The following is a 22,982-nucleotide window of genomic DNA, read 5'->3' as shown; positions in this document are numbered from 1 at the left end:
TAGAATAGAAGCCTGACAGAGCTGTGTCTAATGGAGGGAGTAGGGGAGAAAAGGGCTGAGATCGCATCTGAGTAACAAGCAGGAGGGGAGCGTGAGGTCAGGTTACCGGCCAGCAGTGAGACAGAGAGCCTGGCTTGCGGAGAGGAGTTGGAGGGGAGGAGATGTCTCCGGAAAGAAAAACACAGAAAGAGCAGAGCATACGTGAGGAATAGAGAGAGATGTGATGACACACTAACAGATGTCAGAGCATCACCGGGGAACAGATGCCTGGAGTTCCAGTGGGGATTATTGGTGAAAATTGAGCCAAGAGTTAGGGTGTGGGCATATGTGGCTATGTGTGCTTGTGTGTCTCTGTGTGTGTGTGTGGTCCCTAAAAGCTTCTGTAACTTTGAAGAAGTAGTTAAAAATGTGATGGACTTGTCCCATTTGCAGTTCCTTGAAGGAAGAGATGGAGAGACAATGAAAGGGAGAAATAGAGAAATGAGTAATATAGGAAAAGCGTGTTATTGGCGCTATTTTACTAAAACATTTTGCATATTGAGTTATGAATCATGTTATGAAAGGAGAAATGAAGTATATGAGATTGTGGGCCTTTTTGTGTTGGCCTGACAGAGGGGTCATCATAAACACTCAGGGTGCCCAAGTGCCATTCCTTGAGTTATCAGCTGTGGCTTTTAAAGTAATAAATGCAGCAGTTTCATCAGCTGTTATCAAGCAGGAAAATGCAAGACTCGTTCACTGTGGAAATTCAGTTATCCAATTCCCAGCAATTCTGCTTCAAATTGCATTCTATTAGATAACCGCGCTCATTGGACTAATCTCAGTAAATTATTTGAGGACATGGAAGCAGCGCAATATAAATTCTGCAAATTGACTTTTTACTGTAAGTAAAATTGTAGCGTTTGTTCGCTTTTTGGGGACGGGGAGGGAGGGAGGAAGGGGTTGTTATCCTTAATTATATGTTAGTGGAATTGAAATGGCGTAATCAGAGGATGCCTGCTCTACATGGTGGAATTCTATATTTACACACAGCCACATTCTCCTCTGTTTTCCCTGCCTTTTCAGTCGATTCGTGTTACCCGTAATGTCAGGGGCGCAGCGCGTGGTTTTAAATAAAAGCATGGAGGGGGAGGGAGGTGGGTAGAGAGGGGATATTGATGAGAGTGCAGGAGGGATTAAAAGAGAAAATGAAATGGTGTTTGACCTTGCGCCTCGCCTGTCTCAGAGGCTGTTTGCCATTGTACGAGTGCGCAGGGGTGGCAATGCTGGGTGGGAATGGTGGGCAGATGGGTTTGCTCCAAAAAGACATGCTGTTAAAGGCTGTATTATGCAGCCTGCGAATTAAACTCCCCTGGACTCCTCCGTTTGATTAAGGAGAATTCTAGGCTTTAAAATGACTCCTGACTGCATTCCGTCTTTCGGAAAATAAAATAAAAGATGTGCTCCGGGAGACAGAAAAGAGAAAGAGGAGAGTGGAGTAGAGTGAGGTAGAGGCCCTGTTTGAGGCAACAGCAATTCATCTCAGGTGTAGTGATGACTCCCTCCAAATAGGCTCACACTTCTTTTTTAGGCGCTTCGTTTTTTTACTTAAAAAAAAACACGCAATGGACTCAGTAAATTGGCGAAGCCGGTGTCAGCTATAAAAGAGAAATGACTGAATTAATCACTCCTCCTAATACAATTTCCCCCTGGACCAAGCCTTTGGCAGATATGCAAATGCAAAATAAATAATTCTGCTCTTTTGCATTTCTCCCAGCTGTTTTTTTGATTGGTGCTTAATAAGAAGCAAAGCGACTCTGAGCAGTGCAGGAGCCAGCACTCACCTCCCTCGCCTCCTGCTGCAGTACCACAGGCCTGAGCCAGATCACGACATTCCAGCATACCAGCAAAGGCCAGTTCAGCACCCATACACTGCCACCTAGCTCCCGTCTGAGAAGGTGACTGATATCATTAATTGACGGCATGGTTCTGGTCCACAGTTTCTGAAAATGTGGAGTTCTGAGGATCACTTGCCCTGCTACGAATGACTTGAAAAATGAAGGCTGCTAGTCCTCTTTAGAAGTCAGGCTGCCAAAATGTTACAGTGGGCATCTGCATATTCTACCTATTTCTTTAGCTTCAGTGCTAGTGTTCAAACGAAAGCTTTTTCCAGACCCAGGTCCAATTGCTCTGCATGTTTGGTACGTTTGGTCAGGTGTAAAAAGCCCAGAAGCGGTCCAGAGCACTGATGTCTGGTCCTCCTGTAAATGGTGGTCTGGGGTTCGCTTCAAACAGACTCTGTGCGGCCCACTGCAGGTGTGGAGTTGCAAGATTGGCTTATTTTTTTCACGTGACTGCTTCCTCTTATCGCCTGTGTGGCTGAACGGCTCATCCTTTGCAGGTGATCCTGCATGGTAAAATGCCCTGACTGCAAAAACGCACTGCTCTTCGCCATCTGAGTGTTTGTACCCAAGGAAAATGAGGAAATCAATAAATGGAGGAACGTAGGCCAGTGATAATATGACCTACCCCCAAACAAGCCCAGAATCGGTCCTGGATGCGGACTTAAACTCCTCAGAGCCACTGGTAGTTCCTGGCTTTGCATGTAGTTACTGATTATTAATTCTTAGGGTTGTTAGATAATGCAAAGTGGGACATTTTCGTTGTGGTGTGGAAACAATCCTGGCTTTCAAGATAGTGTGCCAGTTTATTGGATGTAACCACTGGACAAAACAATTTTATGATAGTGATGAAAAAATATAAATAAAGAATCAGGCTAAATATAAGCAAGTTTAAACAATGTAAAGGAAATTAAAGATGAATTAAAGAGTCTTTCATCCCAGTAAAAACTGAGTATCTTCCCAGCTTCCCTGACTATTAAAATAAGCCTACCTCTCAGTCTAAGTCTGCACATCCCGATCTTCCTCCAGCCTGAACTAACTTATGATTTCCAACCTAGGAATTTATAACACCCTAACAGATCTGAAATGGCCCAATCAGCATTCGCCACCACACACTTAGCTTTTACCCCCTATATGGAAACAAGGTAATCTATCATGTTCTACTAACTGGCACATTGTGATGCAGGCATATATATGAACTTTAATAACACCCTTTTTTAATGATTGTATTTCTGATTCTCTAATACCATTGAATAACATAAAGTTGGATGGGCAAAATCCCTAGATCTTGTGTAAAGGATTACCGAGCCATCTACAAGAAGCTTTCCATAATAGGTAAGAACCATTCAACCAGGCAGTAAACCAGTGGTTCTATTCGAATGGTTCTTTAAGTTGCTGTGACTCTTTATGCTTTTCTTTATTAAAGAGCCCTTTTTTAAAAGGATGTAATACATTTGGTGAAGTGTGGGCCAGGTATGATATGACTGTAGCCATTTATTTGGGTGTTACGACTCTTCAGCGCTGATGGTGGATACGCTGTGCGCTGGCTATAGCAGAACTGCACCCACAGTGGGTCACCTTGCCTCTCGTGCAAATAAAAAGAGCCAGATCAATTTTCTTAAGCGAAAGCCATAACCGTGCAGCTGGAGAGGGCTGAAGATTATTACAGACCAGGGCCTTACTCCTCCCATCCCTTCTTTTTGTAACCTCAGCTCAGCAAGTAATGGAGTGGAGGCGGAGTAGAAGGAAGGGAGTGCAGGAGGACACGAGGACAGCTTAGACGAGTAATTTCGTCTTTAATTACTCATAATTCCCCTGCGTTTTAACGCGCAGCAAATTGTTGTTGCGTTGTTGTTGTTGTTTTCCTCCAGCTCATAATCTTTGATAGTGTGAGGGTCAGCATTCCCTTTTAAGCCTCTTAGCTGAAGGACGCATGAAAAGGTTGTCGAGGAGGCTCTCAGAGGAGGCGAGAAAGGAGAATGACCTGCTTTTTGAACATGCAGCCTCAGCTCCCTGAACCCCTCTCCTTCACTCGCTTTCTGCCTAGTCTTCAGTTAGAGCTCAGTGTCTAGTATCAATAACCCCCTTCCAGAGCGCTTTATTGGACTAATTAAGGCCTTGTCTCTCCACACCATCCCTCAGAGGGGAAGGATTAGACGCCGCTGACAGAGTGAGGAGATGCCGCTGGCCTCGCCCTGGTCCTGCTAGCCCTGTGAGAGGAGAGGAGGACTGAGAGAGATGAAGCCCAGGCCTGGGAAAGCAAATGGACCGCAGTGATCGATAGTGTTAGGCAGCATTAGACAAGAACACACACAGGCTTTTGAAGCACATTAACTGGCCGCTGGCAGACCAAGGCTGGAGCTAGTCCTGTGCATCTTCCCCACAATATGGAGGCTGAGATCATTTAGAACATTCTGCATGGACTGGTGGAGTACACAAATACAGCGTTGACCACCATATATTGCACATTGTTAGCCTAACTTAAATAAAACATTTAGCTAGCTACATAAATACCTTAATACTATTTGTTTTCCAACTGCTCCTCAGGGCCCTCACTAGACAGTACACATTTGTTCTCTGTCGCTATTTGTTGTAAGTTGGACTGGAGCTTGAATGTGGACTGTCTAGGGGCTTAGAAGACAGGCTTGAATGTTTTTAGATATCAGCCATCTTGAGGAGGATGGAGGAATGTCACCAATTGAAATTAAACTTCAAGCTTTATGCATTCTCTGAATCATCAAACCGAAAAGCAACTGTCTAAAGATCTGAAACCTAAAGTAATCAATGTCCACAAGGACATTTAAAATAATCCAAAATAATTCAGCCAAGCCTTTTTCAGCTTGAAGTCTTTACAGTGCAGACTATTACTGAAAGGGTGTTCAGGGGAAATGTGGAGATTGTGATAAGAATGGAAGTCCAATAAAACTCATGGAGAGGACTGCTTGCATCCTAGTGAGCCCTGATTTCACTGCCAATAACCTGCTTGAAAGTTTAGCTGATTAAAGAAGGTGGCGCACCATTTCACTGTGCAACACTGCTTGCACAAACAATATGTATGGAATAGTGATAAGAAGAAAACGTCACCTTCAGCCTACATTTGAAGTACGCTACAGAGAAACTGCGTTTCATAAAAAGCACACCTTACCTGTGCAGCATGGAAGCGGATCTACCAATGCTTTGAGGTAGTGTGGCCACCTGTGGCGTTGGCAGTATTGCACAGGTGGAGGGAGAATAAATATCACAACATATCAGCAAATTATGGATGCAAATATCAAAGGGGATGGGTTCTAAAACAGGATAACTATTTAAAAAAATACCATTAAACACTAGGGACTACCTGAAAATACTATAAACTGATCAGCTGAAGCTTTCGAAATGGGCCGTACAGTCTTCTGTACGTATGTATAAGTTATGCATGCAAGATGACTTAAGAACATCTCAGAAATAAAGGCCTTCTACAAAGAACTGGAAGAATTTTCAAGCTGTGATGTGAGACAAATGTGGTGTTACACACAGGAGTTCCTGACTCTGTAAGATCGTACTGATGTTTTAAGATTATTAAGATAAGGTGACTGTGCATCAGGATTTGCTGAGAACATTTGGCCATTTGAGGTCATTTGGTCAAAGGTGCCCAAACTTTGTATTAGACAGTGTATGGCATACTCTGTACATGCATTTTAGCACTTTAACTACTCTTGCCAAAAGCCTTTGCGTCACTGTAATCCGCTTGTGAAGCACCTATGCTATCGTTTTGATGCTTGCCACCTTCCTTCCCAGGCTATGAACTGAAACGGCGCGAAAGCGCCTGCAGTCAGCTCCAGCTGAGTTAGAGATGCAGCTGTCTCGCCAGTCAGTCTGCGAGGAGCGTTCGCAGGCCTGGCCGCACCCCATTTTTCAGTGATTGTTGTCAGATAGAGCATTTCTAACTCGGAGACTGAGCCAGAACACAGCAGGAATCTAAAACAGCTCCTCTGCCTCCCTCAATGACTTTTTGATGCCACGCTCGGCTCAGTCAAAAGGAAACACAGAGCGAGCACTCAGTGAAAGGCTGCAAAAGAAGGCATAAACAAAGTTTCAAAAGGTTGAAAGCATCTTCAGCCTAGCTGTTTATTCTGCTAGGTCTCTGTTCACGTAGGTACGGAATCTGGCATCCTGTATCAGCCTTCAGCTCGGAAAGGTGAGATAGAGTCACAGGCATTTTTATCTCTCTTCTTCTATCAACAGATGTAAATCCGTAGTCCTGTCCTCAGTACAGCCTCTCTTTTTCACCCTCCCTCATTCAAGGCCTGTCTCTCGTGCCCATCTCAGCATGTGGTCTTTTATGAGCTCGTATTATAATCCCTCCCTGCTCTCTCTCTCTTTCTCTCTCTCTCTCTTTCTCTCTCTCTCGTTTTTTTGTGAGGAAACACTTATGAAAAATTGTTTCTCAACTCACTGCATCGGAGAGGATAAATTTTAAATGAGTAAACAGAAGGAACTTTGCTGAGGCAGTTTTATATATATCATTCAAGAGCCACAGAATTCTCCAGCCATGAATCAACAACTGGTTTGCAAATTGGCAGTGTTTTTTTGTTTTTTTTGTTTTGTTTTTTTCTTCTCCTTCTTTCAGCCCACACAGCTTAGTGAAGGAGTGAAAATGCATCTGAGAGTATCCGCTCTCTGGAGGTGAGCAGAAAGATAGCTGAGAGCTCTTCTCTCTGGGAATACAGTCGTTCAGCAAGTGAAAATCATGAGCGAAGAAAAAAAAAACCTATCCCATTTGAACGGTGAATGGGTCATCGAGCTGCCGTAGGAGCTTTCCTTTCTAACAGGATTGGAGCTGTAGATCCTCCTCTGTCCTGCTGACCACTGTGGGATTTACTCTCTGGAGGCGTGCCATACGTAATGCTTGTGTCATTTAGGACTGTCCAATTCAAAGCATGAAGAAACTACAATGGCTGAGAATCACACCGGCGCCTCGACTCTTCTCCCCAGTTCAGCAATTTACACTCATTCTCTCCCCCTGTCATCTTCTCCTCTACCTGTCTTTCTCTCACACACGTCCTTATGAAGCGTATGACTGAGATGCTGCTCCCTAGCGAATATGCAGTATAGGAATTTCATGTGTGGACTAAGCATGTGAGTTTCATGACCCGCTTACTTACTGCCTCCAACACCCCTCCCCACCCTCTCCTCTCCCCCCAGCACAGCGCCTTCTTCTTCACACATGGGGGGCACATGGATCAAAAAGTATTCTGTAGGCATGGTGACGTCAGTACACTAAAAGTAGGTTGGCAACAACTTGGATAGACAATGTTAAAGTTTCTGTGAGGACAGTGCCACTGTTTCAGTGAAACCTGGGGAAAGATAAAATTTCTTCATTTACTTCACATTGTGCCTGCGGTCAGTGGTTAATACTGGAGCACTGTCTGTCTGTCTGTATGATTTTTACATTCACAATAGATTGTCCCCAGACCTCAAGCTGATTCGGGCTTTTTTGCCCCTCCTAGGCCCTTAGCAATCAGAAGCCTGCGGTTCATAATCCGTCCCACACCAATTTTACAGGATGTCCTGGGCCTTTGTCTTGCAGCTTCGTCCACCTCTCTTTCTTTTGAATGCTGATTGGTTTCTGTAGCTGCTTTTGTCTCTCATCAAAGAATTCGTCTTAAGAATGATCCCGCACTCAGAGAAGGCCGAGCTCCGTTGATGGCGTGTGTTGGAAGTACAGTCAAGAAAAACATGGATTTATAGCCTATGCTAGATTTTTTATGCTAGCGGACATGTATTAAATTGCAATGCATATTAAATAAGCAGCAAGTATTTTCTATATTTGAAAAATAAGCATCATTTAGATTTTTCAGATAAATGAAAATCAGAATAGCAGAGTCCTCCGTCAACGGCAGGTATAGGGATTTGTAGTGGACTGAAGCTTAGTCATACTGTGAGGCCAAGAAAGAATGCTGATTTGCAGAGGAAAGTTTATTAAGTGATTTCATTGTTAACTTTGCTAATGGATGCAGTGCAAAATGAGGTGGTTAACAGTGTGAATAATGCCTCTCATAATGACTAGACCATGAATGACATTGTCTCTGCACTTTCTCTCTTTACTTAGCAGTAGATGGAAGGAGGAGAATGATGGCTTCCCTTCGATCCTTTTTGACCAGCGAAATCACACATTGGGTGGAGATTAACAGTGAATTGTTTGACAGTGAATAAATTTAACATTCTTCTGGTTTGTGTATGACATATGCAAATGTTTCTGATCTTGCTTAGGTATAAGCAAAATAGTAGAAGTAGAAGTCAAAATACTTAAGACCTGTATTAATCTGGAGCATTTTGATCAGCAGTGCATACTATGGTGACCAGTATGTGATTAAAATAGTGAGTTAATTAGTTGTTATGTGTATTTATTTGGATAAAATAAGCTAAAATGTGGAGGGTCACTTTTTTCTAGCTTGTGGCATGAGCTGCTAGCTATGTTCTTGAACATGTTTAATTCTGGTTGTGGTGAATTTTCAACCAAAAATGAAATGCAGATGCAGCTTATGGTTGTCACCTTATTTTTCATTATGAGATATGAACTTGGATATAACGTAATGCATATTTGTTTTTAATTTAGTTTTTAAATGTATCGTAATGTAATCTGTGCTTGATCAGAAGCTTGTTTTACATCTGGAAACCGACTCACGGTTATTTAGAAGGATCTTATGTTTAAAGTTCAAAATGTTATGTCACCTACTGTCAGGTCGAGTCGCAGCCCGCAGGCTCCCTTAAGGACTTTTGTTGTGTTTCTGTTCCTTTTTTGACTCACTGACTTGGTTCTTGTTTCATGTTCATGTGTTTGGTTTAGTTTGCTTGTTTTCACGTGTGCTTCAAGTTTGCTAAGTTCATCATGTCTTGTTTAGTTAATGTTTTTCATCTGAGACTGAGGTTCCGTACTTCGGCTCTTTGTCCTTGTTCTCGAGAAGGCCACCCAGCCATCTATGGATTTAGCGAGATGCTTTCGCCCGCTCCCAAGTTATATCCACGACTCTCGCTCCAGAGGCGACCATTTTCCATGCTGTGTTGCCAGGTTTGGTCGGCCTAGCCGTTTTTGGTTCTGCGGCTGGTTCCCCAGCTCTCTTCTCCTCTTTTTCATTTGTCTCAGCACGGTTCTCACGCGTCCTTAGTTCCCCCCTTGTTTCCCCAGGCACTGCCTGTAGATTTTGTTAGTGTTTCCCCTGTTCCCTGCCCTGCTCACCTAGCTCAGCTCCCAGAGCCCCCCGGTCTCAGGTGTGCTTTGTGTTCGCCCTCTAGTTTGTTGAGTTTACGTTGTTTTCCTGTTTATCACCATTAGTTGCTGCTTATATATATATATATATATATATATATATATATATACACTAAATGTGTGTCCTAGTTAGAGTAAATCAAGGACATATAAAACAAGAACTCCTTCTCTGTGCTGTGAACTTGTTTTGTTTGTTTGTTTTTTGTTTATTTGTTTGTTTGTTTGAAAACTCTCACAATGATTTCTGTGACTAGTCCTGGGGTGTTCAATTAATACCAACCCAGAATATCATCATTTGCTGTGCAATATGGTAGTTGTTTTTTCTCCTAGGGCTTCATCCATACAAATCATTGGTTTTTTGCATGTGAATTTTCTTTGCATTATTTATGCTCTGTTGAGTGGAAACCATGTTCTGTGACCATTTGCTTCAAGAAACACAGATCATTGTGCCTTTTCTCTGTAAATGCCTGAGCAAGTTGGCATGTAATATGTGTGTGTGTGTGTGTGTGTGTGTGTGTGTGCGCGTATGTGCAGCACCAGTGGGCCTCGTTATTCCTCAGGCCTCTGGCACAAATGAGGCGTGTTACATGCATTCATAGCTAGCCTGGAAGCCTGTGGACCAGAGCAGAGTCAGGGTCATCAGTTGTGAGAAGTACGAGACGAGGTGACCTTTGCGGCAATTATTCTCTTATGCGCCTCACCCTTCACGGCAATTCTGCTTTCACGTGCCAATTTACCATTTGTGCCAGTTCACCACGAGAAGGACAGAGATTGAAGGTCAAAAGCTTGTGTGGAACAGGAGAGAGTGCAGGAAAGATGAGGACAGAGTGATGAAGAGCGGTGTGTGTGTGTGTGTGTAAGTCGTATTGACTGATTTCCGTCTCCTGCAGTGAGTTAGAAACGGCTCAGCTTTACTGGGTCTTGGTGTGGATAGCAGCAGGCTTAAGGAGGTTAGCCCGTTGTCTACGCTGCTGGGTCTTTTTTTACTGGACTAACTGGAAGCTTTGGGTAGCTACAAGTGACTTCAATGGGCCTGTGAAACTTTTTGAGGGTGTTTTTCGCGTGTAAACCTCCATTGGACTGGACTGATGTGCTGTATTAGTTACATCTGTAAACACACCCTACAGGCTAGAATGTTTAGCTACCCTTGACTAGTGGGCCATATCAATCCACACCATTACTGATTCTCTACAGAGACCAGCCAAGAAAGCTGGAGGCTTTGTTGCTGAGCTTCATTATAACAGAATTCATTAGTTTTGAGGTTGGGGTTCAGGTTCCTTTTTTCTTTATTCCATGAGGGAAAACAGACACTGGGATCTCCATGCAGTTCCCCATCCCAACCAGTCTTGGTAAACATGGAGGATGCATGTCCTGCATTTTCAGTTAATGGTGGGTTGTGTAATGGCTGAACATGCATACTACATACAAATCCATTTTATGGTATGGATTTCACATTTACGCCAGCAGCATGTATGTGTCTTCACAAAATTATTGAAAGTGATAATAAATGGATTGAGTGATGCATAATTTATCGAGGCAAAAGGCTACAGACTAGTATAGGCTAATTAGCATTGTGAGATTTAGAGACTGCAAATATTTGCTTACTAGAAGTAATCCATGGATCTATATTACATTTACATTCATTGCATTTCACTGACAGCAGCTTAGAGAAGTGCTTAGTTGCCCACTGTGAAAACAGTCCTACCTAGAGTCCAGAGGTATCTTCAAGCATAAATACTGCCAAAGTCACTGATAATGTGTGGATAAAAATATGTACAATGTACAATACCCAACAGCTAGATACATTCTACGCCAAAATACCTGATGCCAAAGAAACTATTAATGTAAAAGAAATAAAAAAAAAACACGTTGAAGTGCGATCACAAGCCTTTTATAAGTGCTCGATTAGGACTGAATTAAGTGCTCTTGAAAGAGATGGGTCTTCAGTTGGCATCTGAAGACTGCGAGTGACTCTATATTTAGTAACTGATTACGTTCTATGAGTAACAGCAAGGAAAAATGGATATTCCTATTGGGTATATCCTCTAAAAAACCCTATTTCATGAAATATTCAGACGTAAATTTACACTAAACAAGAACCTAAATGCGTTTTCTGAAAGTGTACAATAGGAAATGTTTCATATTCGAGTGGCTCAGCAGTTAGAGCGCCGGGCGATCGAAAACAGGGTTGTGGGTTCGATTCCTGTGCTCGGGAAGCTGCCACTGTTGGGCCCTTGAGCAAGACCCTTTACCCTCTCTGCTCCCCGGGCGCTGGAGTTGGCTGCCCACCGCTCTGGGTGTGTGTGTACTCACTGCCCCTAGTTCACTAGTGTGTGTGTTCACTACCACAGATGGGTTAAATGCAGAGACACATTTCGCTGTACACTGTACAGTGACAAATACGTGCCCCTTTACCTTTTACCTTTTTATGATAGTATTTAAGTTGCCATCCAGTTCTCTGAACTACCTCTTTTCCCCAATGTTTTTATCTGAAACATGGTCCTGAAACTAAGGCCAGTGTACACAAATAAACCCAATGTTTGGTTGGTGTGCCATAACTGCGTTGCCTTGTCGTCTCCATTTTTGCTATTGTTTACTTTTTACTGTAATGTAAACCCAGCAGCTGTTCTGTACATTTTGTCAGAATTCCATGATGATCGAACCAAAAGAAATGCTCCAAAATGACTTGGAATAAAATCTTTTTACACAGACTTCCAAGATTTTCCTTCTCCTGTAAAGTTCCCATTTTGGAGATACATGTGTTTGATTCTCCATTCACTCCATTTTAGCTCATTTAGCTCCTCCTTTAGTTCATTTTTCAGAACAGTCCAGAGGCAGCAGCAAACATTACAGCATTCGTTTTTTCCATGTTTGCCCGGTCGGTGTGCTCTGGCCTGAAGCCTGCCTCTCGGTTCAAGAGGGAGACGGCCTTCTTTGAGGGCACAGTTCTGGTGTTACTTTTACAGTGTCAGATCAGATTTACCTGTATCCGTAAGGTCTTTAATTTTCACGGATTTACGCTCAGCTTGCAAGTGTGTATGTGTGTGTGTTTTTAATAGGCTTACCGATGGCTAAGTGTGTGTTTAATAAGTGTTAGTGCAGTGAGGTGTGAGTGTACTGGTTTGACCCTGTGCAGAGGAAGGGGCTGGATGTGTGTGTATGTGTCTGTGTGTGTGTAGAGTTCAGGATGTATATGAAGCAGCTGGTCTTTGTTGGAATTCTGCACCTTGTTGCACGGAGCAGCTCCAGTCTGTGGATTAAAGCCTGCCCCATCTGTCCAGCGTCAGCTACGATTTAAACTGCTTCACATCATGCTCCTTTTGCCCGGGCCGCTAGGCCCAGATCTCAATCACGACGACACCTGCGGTCACCTTCATGCCCACTTCAGCAGATACTGAACACACGGGTATTGTGAGGGTTTAGCATGTGTCAATATGGGCCTGACTGACCGGAATAAACAAGAAGAACAGCAGCAGCAGCAAATAGAAACAACAGTAAAAGTACTAATTTAAGTAATAGTACTAGTGCCTCTCAGGCAGAATTGAGGATCAGAATGCTTTATTATAACAAAATGCAGTGACGTCTTCATAAAGCTTTTTGGATATTTCTGCATGATTAGGGACTTTTTATGTCCAGCAGTCTTCAAGACAGTCATTTCCAAACAGTCCTCCATTGACCCACTGCAAGCTGCGCCAAAGCATCTGATCCAGCTCATAAAGGGCTTGATAATTAACTGATGAGTTCAATCAGACGTGTTAAAGCATGAAAGGCTTTTCCGATGCTGTGGCCATTCAGGGCTTGAATTCGATGCTTCAAATCTGCTCTGTTTTTGTGCTTCAGGTTTAGGACTTTTCAATGGTTAGTGTTAGACAGTCTCACGCTTTGTCTGGGGTGTAATAGAACAGCACTAATTAAAGTAGGCAGGTTCTCGACCATTGAAAGACTTGCAGGTGATTAAAACCTTAGAAACAATTCCAAAAGCATGCACAGCCCGTGCCTTTGGAAAGAAGAGAATGGACGTCTCCAGCGCATTAACCTTAATCCGTCATTTGTCATTTTACTCTCAAAGAAACCTCACCGCTCCCTCTTCCCCAAAATCCAGGACAAAATGAGAATGCATACTCTCTTGTAATAGTGTTGGGTCCCAAAGCGAGAAAACATGCAGGAGTTAAATAACATTTGGTGATGAAATTAAAAAAAGAGATAATGGAGGGTGGGTGTTAAAATTAATTTGTCAGTCTTGCTCCGACTGCACATGAGCACTGCATATGATTATGAAATGGAGTTTCAAAGCAATGCAAATGGGGGAAAACGTAAAACAGGAGCAGGATTAGGGCTAGCGAGCAGTGCTGGTGAGACTGCCACGGCTTACGTTCTTAACTCTTAGCTGTAATAGCAGTGACAGCAGTCTTAGAGGGATTCCTCTGCAGATCACAGGTATTTAGCTACAGTGTTTAAGAGGGATTGTCACTTCGTACATTCTGACAGGTGTTGCATTTTTGTTGTTTTTGGATTGCCACAAACAGCACGCTTTGCTACAGAATTGTCTGATGCTTTTTCGGTGTCGTCGGCTTCAGAAGAACACTTTTAAAAAGAGCGTTGGTCAGTTCAACCTAAAAATGACTTCATGTTGTAAGAAGCTTGCTGTGAGTTTTGTACAACTGTTTTAAACCAGATCCAGTTCAGATTCTTCTTTTTTTTTTACCACTGTGTTGTAGCAGAGCGCCCTCTAGCATCCACTAGGCACCGTGAACCGACATTATTCCCAGCCTGCTGCTGTAAAGAACGTCCTCAGATGGTTACAGAACAGTTTACAGAGTCGGTAAATGGAATGCGGTGTGGAAATATTTTACAGTGGAATATCAAAACGTGACGCAGTTGTGTTTTTTTTTTGTTTTTTGACTTTTTTCTGAAATACACTCCCATCACATCTTTCCCCCTTGAATTGTCTGGTTAGGATTGAAACAGTATATAACAGTAAATATTTTGGACTTGAGGACAATACTACAAGAATGTTCTGTAAAAATATTGATAAAAAAATGGTAATTCAGACATTTCTTTGCATTTTGGTATACGGACATATACATTTTGTTAATACATAAAATATATACTTGTCTCAAATATCTACATTTATAATATATTTTTTAAATTAAAATATATATATATATTTTTTGCCAATAAAGTTCCACAAAATTGTGTATAACCAAATATTAATGAAATTGCATGAAAAAAAAGTAAGCCATTAAATACATATGGTTTATAAATTGCTAGTAAAACCAAAAACAAAATGTCACTTCTGTATTGCTGTAAATAACAGCAGATTACCTAAATTGTGTGTCTACATCTATTGAAACAGAAAGATAGGATTGGGTATCAGCCAACATTAAGGTTTTTGGATTGGCGGGCCCCTGAGTGGTCCAGCGGAATACGGTGTTGTCACTAGTTTGAACGCCAGTAATGCTGCTAGCCCAGAAAGAGCATAATTGGCCTTGCTCATTCCAGGGTGGGTGGGTGGAGCTTCCCCCCACATCACTCGAGCCGGGTACATGGCGCGTTGGCTGCCCAGTGACGTTGCATCAGCAGCAGTTTGGAACAAAAAGGCTGTGACTGTGCACGTGTCGAAGGAGGCATGTGTCTGTCTTCACCCTGCCAGTGTTGGGAGCACTGCATGTGATAGGGGGAGAATATGTATGGGTTAGGTAATTAGTGATCCAAATCGGGGAGGAAATGGATACAAATCCGAAAAAAAGGTTCTTGGGATAAAGCTGGATCAGGCCATTAACATAATCATGTCTACAATCACACCATATATGTCATAAGTAGCTCAGTAGTGCATTTTCATTTACTCTTGGGGATTTTTGGACAAGTGGACTACAGTTCTTTTACACCGACAGAGCCTCCACTGGGAGACATATGTAAGTAGGAGGCGTAACTTGTGTTAGGTAGCTCCGCACACCGCACATCACTTTCTCACTCCCTGAATTGATCTGTATTTAAAAATATTTTAATAAAATTATTTTTTTTGGTCACAGAATCCACAAATTCCATCTTTTACCAAACGCATAAGGCAGGTTGGGTCTAATTCAGATTAATCTCTCTACCTGGTAAATCTCTCCATGGTCAGCTGACTGCAGCAGTGCGAATTTTCAACACATTAACAACACATTTATCCCCACTGGCGCTATTTGTCTTCAATTATTCAAATCTGCCCTTTTCCCTCTTCCAGTTTCTTTCCCTGTCTACCGCTCTCCTCTCTTGCCTGGGACGAGTTGATGCAGATGGGGCATGCCGCAGCTGTTAGTCCATACATGCAGCCTGACACTGCACGAATTGGATTACTCTCTGAGAAATGCTGATAATACCGCCGGCACCTGCCCTGCTCTACAATGCCGTCGTTTCATATTAGCAAATGTGCATCCAGTGATTAACGCTGAGCAGTGCTCTGGTTTTAGAGATAGGGCTACAGAGGTGCACGGCGAGGACACGAGTGTAATCATGGAATACAGTGGCGCTAAGGCCTGTAACACACTGTTCAGCTGTTCAGCTACACCTCGGCTTTAGATCGAGTCATGAATATGCTGCCATGGTGATGCAACACACTCTTTCCTACCACAATCTCTACTCTGCCCGCAAATAGGAGCCTCTGCGTGTACAAGGCCTTTGAAGTTAAGCTTGGGAGGTATGCAAGGCGGAATCCAAATATGTCAGCCTTCGCTATTATGCAAGCACACACACGAACACACACACCTTTCTGTGGCAGCTTCCCTCCATCCCACTGTTCTTCTCTGCTCAGTCTTCATGAATATTGCAGTGAAATGCTTGTAGTAGTATCTTGGTCAAAAATGTAATTTCATGAATCTTACATCTGACACTTCGCTGTTTCTCAGTTCTAGAATGTTACCAAGCTAACTGTTAAGCATTCTGCTTTTGTTACTATAAAAATATACAAATAGGAGAAAGGAGCCAATATACCAGTATAAACCTACAAATATGGCCACATGTGGACAGTATTGCACGTTAATATAGTATTAAATAAGATCGAATACCCTACTGAAATATTCTCTTTCTCTCTCTTTGTGCAGGTAACCGGTAGAATGGTGGCAGGGGAAGCGAGCGGGCACAGCTACCTGGTGGCGTGCTGGCAGCCCATCCTAATTTTGATGCTGGGCACTGTGCTGTCCGGCTCTACCACTGGCTGCCCGTCCCGCTGTGAGTGCAATGCCCAGGAGCGCTCCGTTGTGTGCCACCGCAAAAAGCTGATGTCAGTTCCTGAAGGGATCCCTTCCGAGACACGAATGCTCGACCTCAGCAAGAACCGCATCAAAACTATCAACCCAGAGGAGTTCTCTGGCTTTCCCAACCTGGAAGAGCTAGAGCTGAATGAGAACACCATCTCCACCATCGAGCCTGGAGCATTTAACAACCTATATGGCCTGCGGACTCTTGGGCTGCGCAGCAACAAGCTGAAGCTTATCCAGCTGGGTGTATTCACAGGCCTCAGTAACCTCACCCGGCTGGACATCAGCGAGAATAAGATAGTCATCCTGCTGGACTACATGTTCCAGGATCTGTATAACCTGCGGTCTCTGGAAGTGGGGGATAATGACCTGGTGTTTATATCTCACCGAGCGTTCCATGGCCTTAGCAGCCTGGAACACCTGACGCTGGAAAAGTGCAACCTGACCTCTGTACCCACGGAGGCCTTTACGCACCTGCACAGCCTCAACACTCTGCGTCTGCGCAACCTAAACATCAACAACATCAGAGACTACTCCTTTAAACGTCTCTACCGACTCAAAGTCCTGGAGATTGCTAACTGGCCCTATCTGGATACTATGACCACCAACTGCTTGTACGGGTTGAACCTTACGTCCCTAACGATCACCAGCGCAAATCTGACTTCAATCCCGTACGTGGCTCTTCGTCACCTGGTTTACCTGCGATTTCTGAACATGTCCTACAACCCCATCGTTATAATAGAGGGGAACAAGCTGCATGACCTGCTCAGACTGCAAGAGTTTCACCTGGTGGGTGGCAGGCTGGCTATGATAGAGCCGTACTCTTTCAGAGGACTCAATTACCTAAAGATCTTGAATGTGTCTGGGAATTCTTTAACCACTCTGGAGGAATCAGTCTTCCACTCGGTGGGGAACCTGGAGACACTAGTGCTGTACGATAATCCTCTGGCATGCGACTGTAGGCTTCTCTGGATCTTCCGGCGCCGCTGGAGGCTCAACTTCAACCGGCAGCAGCCCACATGCGCCTCGCCCGAGTTCGTCCAGGGCAAGGAGTTCAAGGACTTCCCAGACATCCTGCAGCCAAATTATTTCACATGTCGCAAGTCCAGGATCCGGGACCGCAAAGCCCAGCAGAAGTTTGTGGATGAGGGAACTACGGTGCACTTTGTGTGCCAGGCGGATGGAGATCCAGCACCGGTCATCATGTGGCTTTCCCCACAGAAGCAGTACATCACTACGAAAACGATAGGAAGGCTTACTGTGTTTCCCGATGGCACTCTAGAGGTACGCTATGCTCAGATCCAGGACAATGGCACATACGTGTGTATTGCAAGTAACGCAGGTGGAAATGACACTGCTCTTGCCCATCTCCACGTCCACAGCTATTCTCCTGACTGGCCCAACCAGCCCAACAAAACCTTCGCGTTCATCTCCAATCTGCCCAATGACAGCGGAGCCAATGGGACGAAAACAACAGTCCCGTTCCCCTTCGACATCAAGACCCTTATCATTGCGACCACCATGGGCTTCATTTCCTTCCTTGGCGTGGTATTATTCTGCCTGGTGCTGCTGTTTTTGTGGAGCAGGGGTAAAGGGAACACCAAACACAACATCGAGATCGAATACGTACCGCGTAAGTCAGATGCAGGGATAAGCAGCAGTACTGCCGATGCTCCTCGCAAGTTTAACATGAAAATGATTTAATCCAACCATGGAGTTTGAAAGACCCCTATGAAACAGAACAATAGTCAAACGAGATCCCCTCCCTAAACTAGCCTCTGGATATTGGGACTTTCTCGCAGAGAAAGTGTGTGTGTTTCATTCCTCTCTGTTCTAAAGATGGATATGTGGCACCGAAGTTCTTTGTTTTCGTTTGATGTTGAAAATAAGAGGGAGGAAGAGATCCCACACTCTTCTACGATGGCATTTTCTGCTTGGCCTTCAGGGACCATTTCTTTGAAAGCGATTTTTGTCGTAAGACGTCCAAGTTCCAGTGGATTTTTATGGACAAAAGGATATAAATGAAAGACTAAAACTGAACCCTTCTCAATGTTCGTGTCAAACCTCTGAAATACAAAAGACAGACCATCACACCCCCCCTCCCTCTTTCGCTGTCCTTTTGCCTGCATCTGTTTTTGTATGATTTCTTTTTAATAACCAAACTGAAATAGTTTTATTAAACAGCAAAAGAAGACATTTCTGGGTTGATAAGCACATTAACCAATGCAGTGCTGTAAGAAAAGACAAATACCATGTGTTGCAGACCATTACTGCCATGTAGTTGACCTGATCTGTGGCCACACCCAGTCTTTGAATACTGTTGCTAACTAGGTGAAACACTGGATTAACAAATTGGATAATATAATAAGAGTTCACCTCCATGGTCAGCGTTTCTCACCTCTGTAGGTTCTTGTGCTTGAGCTTCTGTTGAGAATTTGGTCACTGTGGTCATTCCTTTTTTATTTATGTTCTGATAGGATTGGGGAAAACTAATGACTATATTTGTGCAGAATAATATCTAAAATCATAATCTCACCCCCTTTGGCTCCACATATATTTTGTCCTTCTTTCTTTCTTCATTGTGGTTTTTCTTGTGCTCTATAAAGTTCAAGCTTTGGAGAGCCCATACAGATCTGCCTGTGTTCACATTAGGTTTGTCCTATTGTATCTCTCCGAGCGTGGTCAAGAAACTAAACCTTTAATGCGAATTCCGAATCCTAAGCTGCTGCACAAGATCTACAGAAGAGCTACTCTAGAGAGCTTCATTGTAATGACTTCTTTTATTACTGTCGTTTCATTTCTCTGAGCTTCGGGCTTTCGGCACATTATCCAGAAAGATGTAGTAGATTATTCTGTATGGTGTTTATGACTAACATGAATTCATGAGGGCATAGAGTGTTTCAGTGCTACGTTATCTCAGTGTGATGAGAACATCGTGAGGAATGCAGTAATCGCAGCTGTATTGTAGGATTTGTTAATGCCATTCAATGTTTATGTAACACATCCACCCGTTTCGTATCTATGGATTAAAAACTTTATAGTTTTATAATATGCCATCGTACATCATTAACTTGTACATGTCAAAGGTGTGTTAGTGAATGGGTGTGCGAGTGTGTGTGTGTGTGTGTGTTAGTGTGTGAGCGGGGATCCCTCACATACCCAGAAAGAAAGAGAAAGAAGACGTTAATGTGCTTGACAACCCTGACATGTTCAAACGCTGCCTCTACCAGTTTATTGGTCCAAAAAAGAAGTTTTGTTTTTTTTAAATAAACATCTCCCTCTAATACTATCCAAATAAACATTCCTAAAACAGTCTCAAATTATTTCATTCAGTCTTACTCAGACAAAAAAATAAATAAATAAAATAAGCTGAAGGACTTGAGTAGCATAACTGGTTAAAGATGATGACATTGTTGCTGGTTTTCCAGGACGGTATACAATATGTGTGTGAGTTCCTTACCTTGGTGAAGCCTGTTGTGTGAGTGTGTGTGTGGGTACAGGAGCTTTGTGGATGTGAGGGGGATAAAGGCAGGCTCTTTATAAAGATTGACTGTGAGCTGGGTGTTGGTTTATGGGCTAAGTGGGTTATGCTGGAGTAATTGTTTTGTAGTGCTGATGGGTTCTACAGATGGTGGAGGAGGACAGATGGTTTCAGCCATAGTGATCTGCTTTAGAGTAAATCCCCCTCACACACAGGAGCGAGGTGCTCATGCTCTCTTCCCAATGCTCATTGCTCATGCTCTTTCTGTTCTAAACCAACAAACCTGCTACCACGCTCGTCCCACAGCCGCTCCTTCAGTTCCGAGAAGATCAAGAAGAACAAAAAAAGCAGTCTTCTCATTCTCTCACTTTGCATTCCCAAGACTATATCAAATAATGTGGTCCATGACATTCTATTTTATTGGGGGGGAAAAAATCTAAAACAATGAAAAAAAAAAAAGTTCAAATTGTTCTGTGCAATAAAGGTATTATGCAGATTTCTTTTTTTTTTCCTTTTTTTATTAACAATTTTATTGATGTTGAATTGTTGAAAATATGGTATGTTGTATTAAACAATCTATGGAGTTTTGGAGAAAATATCAAAAGGTGTATGTTGATTTAACATCTCAGCAAATAGTTACAAGGTTTTTGTGTGACCGCGGTGATATATTTTATGCTCTTGCTAGTGATTCGCTAGTGTTTTTTTTTTTTTTTTTTTTACAGGATCTCTCTGTGCCAGATCTGTAGCATACATTTCCCTGTCCTACACCAGAGAAGGCCTTCTCAACACTGCCTTCTCAACACTGCCTTTAACACTGCGAGTTATGAAAATGTGGGAAAAGGTGATAAGAGGGAGAGATTTCTGCTTTGAGATAGAAGGCCGGACCCAACTGATGAGTGGAACTAGGACTGAGTTAAAGGGATGGTGGAAACTTTGTCATGAGACATGGAAGGTAGAGTGGGGATTTCATAGGACGTTATTCCATAACACTAGTATAATAGACTTCTGGGTAGATTGTAAAATCTGTAAAATTCATGACACACAAATACACAAATGAAAAACTACGGACAGTTTAAGCGCCAGGGTTTTGTTTTTTTTAAGAAAATGGGACAATGAGCCAGATGTATGGATGTGTAGATGTTAAAGCCCAGAGCATGTTTGGTTGCTAAAATGGACCAAAACCCAAAGCTTTAGGTTTCAAATAAAGCAGAGTAATGCTGCCTGTGAAACTGTGAAACTCCACTCTAGAACACTGACATCTTACCTTTAAAAGATATTTAGAGCCTATCTTATAAATATAGACTTCAAATTCGTAAACACAAAAGTATCAAAAACATTTAATCAAACAATGACAGACTTTCTCATTGGTGGCTGCAGCTATACACTCACAAATGTTTGTTATTTTATGCACCATATTGATTCATTCAGTGTGGATTTAAATTTCCAGGGTTATTTGTTTTAATATTAACTGGATTCAGTTGTTTTTACCTTCACTTAAATGAGGAATTCTAGCTATTCATTTTATTTTCATTTTATTTTCCACGCTATCATCTTGTACAGCTCGGTCAATATTCTGAAAACGTCTAAAATTTATTCCGTTTTATTTCCAGCTTCCCCGTGTCTTACTCAATATTTGACTCGAGACTAACATACTGCAACCAGTTTGGTTTTATATGGCAGAATACTTTGATTCCACTCGTTTGCACAGTGATTCCAAATGTCTGAGTGCTGTTCGGAATGAGTTTGCTTTTCTTTCATAAACATGGGAGTTATTGTCTATTGTAATCAGTGGAATAACCCAGATGTGAAGGAAATGAAGTTGAAAAACTCTGGAGTATTCCTTTAAGTATGATAGTAAAGCGCAGTCTGACTGCAGTTGATGTTCATTGAGCTCCCTGATGTGAGATTTGGCAAAACAAAAACAGTATAAACACCAGAATATGAAATCAACCCATCCTCCTCTTTCATAAAGCATTTATGGTTTTCTCTGATCCTCCAAAGCTCCTCATCTCAGAGCTTTTGAGAAAGTAACGTGTTTGGAGTGCTCTTTTTTTCGGAGCATTAGCGTTTTCAGTGAACGAGCCCAAGGAGACTGGCATGTCTCCTCTTGCTCCTGAATTGCTACACATCATCTAACCTCAATCTTTCAGCCATTCTGTTTAAGAGGGTCATTGGAGACGAAATGTGACAGAATAATATCCCACCATTGACTTGAAAGTAAGTTTGTTTTTGTTCGTGTTTCAGAAGGAGCAGTAATTCCTTCGCTTTAGCCATTTGCTTCGGCTGCTGTCGTGCGTTTGATTCAACAAGTTGTGGGCAGGCAGTGCAGTTACACAACATGGCTCCCTGCAGGGTGGCAAGCACACTGTGCTTTCACATGGCTGCACTTAGCTTTCGCGAGAAGAAGGAAGATGCGTTATCTCCACACACCCACCAAACTCCTCATCACGACGGAGCGTCACGATAAAACTAAAATGTCACGCTTTAGCCATCTTATGACCTCATCTAATCATGTGGATTCAGACTCAATTCTAGCACCTACAATTCAGCAGCGCTATTCAGCACGAGGCCAAGGCCAGTCAGCATTAGTCAGACGGGCCTACATATGTTCTTTCTTACAAAATAGAGGCAGAGGATGCGCTTCTTCTTTCTTTGCTTTTGCTTTTGTGGTTAAAAAGCTACACTCTGCCCAATTTTGCTGGAGATTCGTGGAGGTTTTTAATTAACAGATGGCATCAATGTTAGTCATTTTAATGAAACATCTACATGAATATTATTGGGTTGAATGGAAAACAGCACTCCATAAACACTGTAAGGAATTCTGTTATGGCGTCATATAGAAGTGTCAAAGACAATCATAAAAAGAACAGAAGCATGGCCTCGGGCAGTTTAAAGCCCCTGGGAACCAAAATCTGAATTTCCTTTCTAATTAAGTTACTCTGGCTCCTCAGGGTCCCCAACGTAAATGTTCAAAGTATGTCTTACGAATTTCCTCCCAAAGTGTAATAAACGTCTGCTGTATTTCACTACCATTCCTCTCAACGAAGAATGGGCGGTTCTAGAAGTGGTCAGGCTTTCGTGTGCATAACCCTGAGCCATTACAAGGCTAACATGGCTCTGCCCTCTCTTCAAGT

At 42.7% G+C, this 22,982-nt stretch overlaps 1 protein-coding gene across 3 annotated transcripts in view; it reads left to right on the top strand.

Annotated features, from left to right (window-relative positions):
- lingo1a (leucine rich repeat and Ig domain containing 1a) overlaps positions 1-20,546 on the top strand; it is a 137,253-nt gene extending 116,707 nt beyond the window's left edge. For 2 of the 3 annotated variants that reach the window (XM_072672413.1, XM_072672414.1), the window contains one exon: positions 16,212-20,545. In XM_072672413.1, coding sequence (XP_072528514.1) covers positions 16,224-18,071 — 1,848 coding nt within the window. In that variant the 5' untranslated portion in view covers positions 16,212-16,223 and the 3' untranslated portion in view covers positions 18,072-20,545. Of the gene's footprint in view, positions 1-16,211 lie in introns of all 3 variants that reach the window. The other variant, XM_072672415.1, reaches the window with a different exon arrangement.
- Positions 20,547-22,982: the final 2,436 nt, after the last annotated feature.

The sequence above is a fragment of the Salminus brasiliensis genome, chromosome 2 (genome assembly GCF_030463535.1).
Source record: "Salminus brasiliensis chromosome 2, fSalBra1.hap2, whole genome shotgun sequence".
Lineage (NCBI taxonomy): Eukaryota > Metazoa > Chordata > Actinopteri > Characiformes > Bryconidae > Salminus > Salminus brasiliensis.
The sequence above is the reverse complement of the archived record's forward strand: the minus strand, read 5'-3'. Positions and strand labels throughout refer to the sequence as shown.